The sequence below is a fragment of the Macadamia integrifolia genome, chromosome 11 (genome assembly GCF_013358625.1).
Source record: "Macadamia integrifolia cultivar HAES 741 chromosome 11, SCU_Mint_v3, whole genome shotgun sequence".
Taxonomy (NCBI): domain Eukaryota; kingdom Viridiplantae; phylum Streptophyta; class Magnoliopsida; order Proteales; family Proteaceae; genus Macadamia; species Macadamia integrifolia.
Window position 1 is genome coordinate 16,356,483 of NC_056567.1, and position 9,524 is coordinate 16,366,006.

The 9,524-nt window shown below is 37.4% G+C and overlaps 1 protein-coding gene across 2 annotated transcripts in view; it reads left to right on the forward strand.

Moving 5' to 3' along the window:
* Positions 1-3,189, forward strand: part of LOC122093960 (probable LRR receptor-like serine/threonine-protein kinase At5g45780) — a 19,673-nt gene extending 16,484 nt beyond the window's left edge. For both annotated transcript variants that reach the window (XM_042664523.1, XM_042664522.1), the window contains one exon: positions 2,369-3,189. In XM_042664523.1, coding sequence (XP_042520457.1) covers positions 2,369-2,686 — 318 coding nt within the window. In that variant the 3' untranslated portion in view covers positions 2,687-3,189. The remainder of the gene's footprint in view (positions 1-2,368) is intronic.
* The last annotated feature ends 6,335 nt before the right edge of the window (positions 3,190-9,524 follow it).

Sequence of the window (9,524 nt, forward strand, 5' to 3'; positions counted from 1 at the left end):
AAACCCATCCTATTTGAAGGTTGGATGGCCAATGATATTGCCTCCGGTGGTCAACTTACCACCGTCAGTGAGAACTTTCCTGGCTTCCTCGATGGTGTCATGGGCATGGAGGCTCATGGATCACTGTTGCAGCCAGTCCTTTACAGTGACCACTACCAAGGTTTCAAGGTTTTTATGGATTCCATGTCTGTTATTGCTGCCACCGGAGCCATCGCGAAGCGTTTGAAGTTCCCTGGTTCGGGTGATGGATAAGGTGGGTTCTAGAATCGAGGGATCTCTGCTTATGTGTTTTGTGAAGGTACGACGCCATATTCAGGGATAAGCCGTTGGGTGTGATCATTGGAGGTGATTCCGCTATGGAAGGGAGGGCTTTCACGTTGTCAAATATGCACCAGTGATGCTGTCCTTCCCTTGACCCCCTGTCATGTGTTTTAGTCAATAGGGTAAAACCGTCATTTCATTAATAGTGACTGACGGACTGATGGTAAGGGGTGTGAACGCAATTTGGTATTAAACAGGGTGTGTCTCTATTATAGTGGCATTCTCTAGGGGGTGGCGCTGTAAATTACCTTTAAAAGTTTAAGTACCATGAAACAACTTACCTCAACAACCCAACCCAAGTTGAAACCTTCCTGGATCGTTGTTCCAGATACAGGCTTCTGCAAGTGGCTTGTGAAACCAGGTTTTGATCCATCCAACTCTTGGGAGAAGAAATCAGGGGTGGATCAATGATGGGTGGATGGTCCATCACTGAACACACAGGAAATGAGAACTGCACTTGTGGGCTGGCTGCTACAGCAGCTACCCTGCAACTCCATTTTTTTTCTTAGTTCATGAGTGCAACCAGTGAGACGGTGGTGGGCAGTGGCAGTGTTGGTGCCGACAGTGTGCTGCTGGTGGTGGCATAGGGGGTGGATGCGGTGCTGGTTGCACAGTGAAAGGGTGGGTCAGTGCAGGGGGTTTGGGTGGGGGGTATGGAAGTGTGTGGGTTGCAGGTGGGTTGCGGGAAGGGAAATGGAGGGGTGGAGCAATGGAAAGGTGAGGTCTTGTAGGTGGCAGGTGAAGTGCAGAAATTCCGATACAGGTGATTGATCAGTTGTTTTCTCTGTAGTTGGCTTGGAAGAACAGAAGAAAAATGAAATGAAATAGCTTGAAGCGCACCTTCGTCAACACACTGAGGTTTGTTAGGAGAAAAGGTTCAATTTCTCAATTATAATCTACAAATGGTGAGGTTTCCAACAAAGTGAAACTTCAAAAACCCGAACTTGGACTGGGGCGGTTGCAGGGAATGGAGGGGCAGGTGGTGGATTAGGTTGCAGCAGGGTGTAGGGTCGGGTGGGGATGGGTGGGTTCTCATGAAGAAGAAGAGGGGGCTGGTGGAGTTGCAGGAAGAATAAGAAGGGAAGGGGTGCATGGGGTTGCAGGACGAAGTAGGGTCAGTGCATGTCTTTCTAATTAAAAGAGGAAATGATGCTTGTACCCTTGATTTTGAGAGACTTACGAGCATGTGCGCATAACTTGTCCACATAAATGGGCCTGGCCAGAAACGATTTTTTGCCATAATAGAAAGAAAGGTCTTGACCTCATTATGGATTTTGTACTTCTGTTTTTTTTAATAGAAATAGGGTCCATAAATGATAATACACACAATACACACAAAAACGGTTGTCGAAGAAAAACAAAAATAAAATTGATACCGAAGAAATTGAGCCTAAATTTTGTTCCTTGTCAGTTTTTGTTTTCTGTTACCTACTGTTTTGGCAGACGGCTATTGGATCAGTCTCATTTGACTGTTACATCCTGAGGATCAGTCTCATCCTGTTATATTCTGCCTGGTTTACTTAGTTCTTGTTCATTAGTTCTATTCCTGTGTAGTTGTGTTCAATAATCTGTCCTACAGGTTATCATTCCTCATCAGCTATGATGCCTGAATTGTTATGGAGCCCACTATATGATTGCAATTCGTGCCATCCTCATATTAAATGCATGTCGGGAAGGGATTTGTAACACGTTTGTCTTGGAGAACTGCTGGGAGCAGTTTTCCAAGGCAAAAATTTGGAGAAATTCAAAAAAAGTAGCTTCATTAGAGGTTTTTTTAAAATTTTTGGGTAAACATTAGAGAGGTTTTTGACACAGTGAAAGTGCCATATGAAGTCTCATTGCTCCACAATCCAAGTCAGATGAAGTCTCGTTTATTCCATGATTTTACTATTTGTCTATAAGAATTCTGTTGACTTTCTGTACTTTATTAATACGTACAGTTTGTTATTTGGGGGTGTGGAGAGTATTAAAAGCTCTGGCCTCATAATTTCTGTTCTTTTTTTAGTTGTATTATTCATCAACAATAATACCTACCAAATTTATGCAGGTTAGGACTTTGTACGAGGAGAAGAGACTGGAAGTGCTAGTAGATAGGGATCTTAATGGATATTTTGATGCGGCTGAACTGGATAAAGCTGTGGAGGTTGCTCTGCAATGTACTCAATCCCATCCAAGCCTCCGCCCAAAGATGTCAGAAGTATTGAAGGCACTGGAAAGTGTGGTTGGACAGTCTGGACATATGGAAGAAGAGCACGTTGGGAATCTTCCTGGAGGAAGGAAGTATGGCTTCTCGAGAAATTACAGTGATGGTCATGAAGAATCTTCATTCATCATTGAGGCAATGGAGCTGTCTGGGCCTAGATGACAATTATCAACGGCTTTCTCCCACTCAAATCCTTAATGATTTTTTTTTTTTTTTAGTGTGCACGAGTCTCATGACTGTGGGGTCTGGGGAGGGTTAATGTACACAGCTTTACCCTTGTTTTGGGAGAGGCCGTTTCTCGACTTGAACTTGGGACTGCTAGGTCACAATGGAGCAACCTTACCATTGTGCCGAGGTACGTCCTCTACAGAACTTGATAGTGTGATGCAAGATATTGGTCCACTTTGCATGGAGTAATTATTGGAAAGCATTGTCTGCAAATACTCTGAATCAGAAGATGTGAAAATGTCAATGTAAAAATGTAAGAAAAGTTAATTTACTCATTTTGCAACATTATTTCGTGCATTCTATTGGTATCGATTCATAAGCTGCATAACCGTACTGCCTTTCCCCTCAGTTTTTTCCTCGACCATTTTGATGAATTGCAAAGTAATTGTGCAAACCAGTTTAAATGTAATGATACATGTTATGCTGTATTTGGTTAATCTTTTTAGTGTTGGATGTTGATGAATGATCCCTGGGATTTGAAGTTGGCCTTTTGGGAATGAAATCAACTACGTTGGAACCTGCAGAAACATCCAACATGGAGGATCCTGCTGACTTATAAAACATTTATCTGGTTTCATAGCAAGAATCACATAGATGATCTGATAGCTCGCCGGCTTTTGTGAACACATTGCCTGCGATCCTGAGCCTTGAAATCACGGTGAACTAATTAAGATTTTACTTTACGTGTGATTGGACGGGGCCATAACAGTGTTTAACGTTTCTGATGGGAGGGTTCTGACTTCTGACTTCCAATTGGAAAAAAAAATGAAAATTATTTCCACTCCCCTGTACTGTTGTGAAACCAGATAAATTATTCACTCCAAGTCTCCTGAGTGGGGAGACCGAAGGAAATGTTGAAAGTTTATTGGTCCCTATCTCAGGAGACTTGGATCATGAATTCAAGTCAGGGAGGGGCAGGTGGGGTTTTCGGAAATAGCAATGTAAATGTTGTATCAGAGTTTGGGAAATTTCTTGGTGTGGCTACAAGTTTTTAGGCGAAATTTCAGGTTCTGATTATAGGTTTGGAAAAGGCAAGAGATCTTCATCTATCGAAGGTGTGGATAGAATGTGTCTGCTTCAGTAGTCATAATGGTATCACCCGGCGTTCCTTGGTTCATGTGGCAAGAATGGTCATCTCTATAAGAATTCTTGTCTCAGATTGAATGGAAAATTACCCATTGTTTTGGTGAAGCTAAAAACGTTGTTGATTTTCTTGCGAAATCGGTGGTAAAATTAGAATCTTCGGAGATTCCTGCAATTTGGCAAACAATGGCTTATGCTGATGCATACATATAGTAGACCCAGGTTCCGCCATTATTAAGGGAAATGTTCTTTTTTTTATAGTTCTGGTCTTACTTCTTGCTGATGGCCATGATGAAGGTGGTGGGTAGGTCTGGATGTGTTCTTTCTTTAGATTTTATTTATTTATTTATTTATTTATTTGGATACTTTAAATTTTATTTTGTTTAATACAATGATTTTTTTAGAAAAAAAAAAAAAGGAAAGATTTCTGTTTGTTAGACCAAGTAAAAATTGATCCATAAAAATTAAAGTATGGAAGGCCAAAGAAATCTCACCAAGACCCTTAGGGCTATAAAAGACAGGACCATCAAGATTGGACTATCTTCCACCAACCTTCTCAACTGATAAAATTTGATTAAAATTCCCTATGATGATGATGAAAAGAAGGAATACGGACGACAAAAAGCACATAAGTTCAGACTAAAAAAGGATCTTAGCAGAGACATTTTGGGATGGGGACATAATACTAACGACACTTTTTGTAGTAAAAATGATACACTGAACAATTCCAGCTAAAGGATCAACCACAACGATAGCAATAAACATGGATCTAATGAGAAGTCAAACCACATGAATATATTTTTTAACGAAGCACCACTGGCCACATTAAAAATTGAACCCCTTACCCCTTATTCACATCATTCTTCATCCCTTTTTCCTTCTCTCATGGCTGGTTGATCAAGCACGAATATTTATTTTACTAAGAAATGGAAGCTTAAAAAGTGTAAGAAAAACAATAACCAGGCACTAGTTATAAGACTTTGACAAACTATTATATTAATGAAAATATAAATACAAGTAAAAGATAACTTACTTGTCCAAGCAATCCTCTGAAACAGTAGCAGAAATCGTCTGTCTCAAGTAGAGTTGAGTCGTACACAGATACTCTCCTTAAGGTATTTGAACACTCTATATGTATGCAACTGGGTTGACCTTACGTTCTCACACCCAAGATAAAAAACTCTCCAATTGCTTAAGGTGCACTCCAATAAATAATTCCCATAGGTATGTCCGAAGGTAATACTCAGAAATTCAAATAGAAAACAATAACAAAGAGCAAAAGCAGAAGCACTTGCAGTAAACAGAGAATAAAAACTCTCACAGTATATATCAGTCCCCAAATACAGACAAAATACTTGTATATTTTGAATGTAGGCCTCTGTATATGAATAGATACACCTGTACAGGTACCCATATGTATACATGTGTCTCTTTGTATTGGAATGGTACATTCACTTATGGGGAAAGGTACATGGTTCATATGTATGTACATTTATTGGGTACATACACCAATAATATGTCCCTTAGGAAAAAGTGTGGAATAAAAAATTAAACATAGTAAAAAGTAGGTTCTTTGAACCACCCTTACCCATGGTTTAAAGTATCTCCGATACCAATGCCCTTCGATACGTATCTTAAATTTAGCCGACTGATACGACACACACCGATACGATACATAGAATTTTTAAAATCATTTCGTATCGATATATAACCTACGATACATATCGATATGCACCAATACACTATCGATACGTACTGATACTCTATGGAAAATATAAAATCGAGGTGAAATATACGTTTCGGTATGTATCGGTAAGTATCAGTATTTGTATGTATCGATCGGTACGTATCGATGAGTATCAATACGTATCGGTGAGTATCGGTATGTATCGATCAGTACGTATCGGTGAGTATCGGTATGTACCGATACAGTGCGCTACGGTCATATAATGACCAAGATGGGTATTTTTCAGAAAACACAATTTTTTGAGGGGTTTTTGTTCCAAAGTTGCTGCCAGCCATATTTCTCTCTAACGAAAGTGAAAATCAAAGTTGGGAACAAGGATTTTACATTTATGGGACAACTACAAACCTTGAATTCTTAGTGCGATACCCTCAATTTAGTGTTTATGCATAATACATGTTATCAATAGCTTTTTTTAATAATTTTTTTATGCAAAAGTATTTAAAAAGGTGTTTCATATCCATTTATGTGCGTATCTTTAGCGTATCTCCAACACGATACGATACCCTCCGATACGTATCTTAATTTTGATCGACCAATACGGTGACCGATACCGATACTTTAATCCTTGTTCGTACCTATACTCGACCTCGACCTCGACCTCGGACACGGCTCGGCCCGGCCTGCACGCGGGCGATTCAAAAGCACCCCAGGAACCCCCACACACACATGACAAGAAAGAGTGCCTCTCCAAAGGGCTTGCACCCTTAACAAACATTCCTACATATACATCCAAATTTTCTTTCATCCCTAAGCAATGTGGGACTAAACTTTTGTGAGTTGTCTTTAGCTCATTTACAACTCCACAAGTGCTAAAGACAAAATAGTAAAAGTAGAAGAGACACTTTTGAGAGGGAAAGTTGAATTTCAAAAAGACTATTTTGAAAAGACCAATTTGACCATAGTTTGAAACTTAAATTCCAACAATTCCCCCACAAGTTTCAAAATTTCGATAAAATCGAAAACAGAATAACTGAGTATATTAAACATGGTATGGCACATCGTTGCAGGTGTCTTCAGGACTTAAACCTACATTAGATCTGATGAACTATGCTACAGAGAATGGGTGAAGTTAGACTTCTTGAACATTTCTTCATCTGTATAGTCGGATAGGTCACCACCCATATCCTACCAGTCGACATTCATGACAACCTTTAACATGATAATATTAGGCATTTTTTATCGGTCTTGTCTCCTATCTTGGTCTTATAGATGTTTAGAGAATTCGCTTTTAAAATTCTCATCGGTTAGTGGCCATATCTCCTACATCCACTTAGATTAGCCCATAATGTGCACCACAGTTAACACACCCCCACAGTTCGTGAGATTCAACTTAATTAAGAGCTTGTAACTCATCATCTTTTCTTTGTGATGGTACTACTTTACATCTATCCAGAATGAGTAATTGAGTAGTAGTACTAAACAGGTCATCCAGTGATTTCGTTTGTACCCTTTAAACCTAATTCAGGATTTAACCTCTTCATATAGGTTGGGTGTCCATCACATGACCTATAACACAGGCCTTAAGCTCATTCCTTTAGATGAATCATGTATAACCTTAATAGGCATTAGTTTTGTAAATATATCGGCTAATTGCCTTCTAATTTCACAAAATCAATAGCTATTATTCTTTCATTTATGTACTGTCTTACTAGATTATGTCTAAGACGAATATATCTCCTTTTTCCATTGTATACTTTACTTTTTTGCTTTAGCTATAGCTGCCTGACTATCACAATGAAGCCATACAGAAGGCATCGGTTTTAGCCACAATAAAAAATCTGCCACTAGATTTCTGAGTCCCTCGGCTTCAGTTCCAGCCTTTTCTAAAGCGATAAATTCTACTTCCATGGTGGATCCTGTACCATAGGATTGTTTAACTAATTTTCATGAAACCACTCTACCACCTAGTGTGAACACGTATCCACTAGTTGCTAAAGATTCATTTGTATTTAATATCCAATTAGCATCACAATAGCCTTCCAAAATAGTAGGATTACCACTGTAATGAAGATCATAATTTATAGTACCCTTTAGATATCTCATTAGTCTGTCTAGGGTATGCCAATGCTCTTTACTTGAATTGTGAGTATGTTGACTGAACTTTTCAACTGCTAATGCTATATCTGGTCTGGTAAAATTCATCAAATATGAAATAGAACCAATAACTTGTGAGTATTTCTTTTGATTTATTGGTTCATCCAAATATTTTTGTAAATGGCATCCCACCTCTAAAGGTGTCTTGATCTTTGATGAGTCATAATAATTATACTTTTTAAGCATACTTTCCACATAATGCGCTTGAGATAAGATTATCTTCCTTTCTTTCCTGATTATCTTGATACTAAGAATAACATTAGTCTCACCCAAATCTTTTGTATCAAAATTGGACATCAATAGATTTTTAGTTTGCATAACAATGTCTAAATTTGCACCCATGATTAACAGGTCATCCACATAAAGAAGTATAAATACATTTTTACCTTGATGAAATTTACTATATAAATATCTTTCAGTATCATTTACAGCAAAGCCATTTGATATTAATACCATATCAAGTTTAGCATACCATTGTTTTGGTGCTTGTTTCAGTCCATATAATGATTTTACAAGTTTATAAACTTTTTGTTCCTTTCCAGATATTGTATACCTTTCAGGTTGTTTAATGTATATTTCTTCTTTTAAGTCTCCATTTTAAAATGTTGTCTTCATATCCATTTGGTGTATTATCAATTATAGATAGAAGCCATTGCTATTATTACTCGTATTATAGTAATTCTAGCAACCGGAGCGAAAGTGTCAAAATAATCTATATTTTTCTTTTGTCTAAAACCTTTAACAATAAGTCTAGCTTTAAACTTATAAAGTGATTCATCCGGTTTCAATTTCTTTCGAAATATCCACTTGGTGTCTAACACTTTAGACCCTAGTGGCAAATCAACTAGTTTCCAAGTATGATTAGATAAAATAGAATCTATTTCACTTTTTATAGTTTCCTTCCAGAATATCGCATATTGAGATGTTATTGCCTCTTTATATGTAAGAGGATCCTTGTCTATAAGATAGACAAGCCAATCATCTTCTGAGTAAGTAAGCTTCTTGTGTCTCTTACTTCTCCTTAGTTGACTTGCTTCATTTTCATTTGATGTAGGATCACTTTCTTTTGACATTTCTTCTCCTAAACTTAAGTCATCAACATTTTCCTTACATAATTGTAAACTTGACTTAAAAGGAAAAATGTTCTCAAAAAATTCAACATCACTGGATTCTATAATATCATTTTCTTCACATACATCATCTATGGTTTTGAGAACCATACAATGATATGCAGAACTATGTTTTGCATATCCAATAAACACACAATCAAAAGTCTTAGGCCCTAATTTTCTTTTCTTTGGTCTAATAATTGTCACTTTTGATAAACAGCCTCATACTTTTAAATGATTAACACTAGGTTTTCTACCATACCATAATTCAAATGATAGCATATCAGTCTTCTTGTGGGGTATCCTATTCAAAATATAGCAAGCTTATAGAATTGCTTCACCCCACATATCAAGCGGTAAACCCGAACTAATTAACATAGAATTCATCATCTCTTTTAATGTTTGGTTTTTCTTTGCAGCTATATCATTTGATTCAGGTTGATAAGAGACTGTAATTTCATGAATTATACCATGATTTTCATAAAATTCATTTATGCTAAAACATTCTGAACCTCTATCAGTCCTAAGTCTTTTAATTTTCTTTTCAAGTTGATTTTCAACTTCAGTTTTGTATGATATTAAAGCATTTTCTGTTTCTTCTTTTGAATTAAATAAATACAACATGGTGAATCTTGAATAATCATCAATAAAAGTCACAATATATTTTTTACCACCCCTTGATTCATATGACTTAAAATCACTTAAATCACTATGTATCAAGTCTAGTGAACCACTTTGC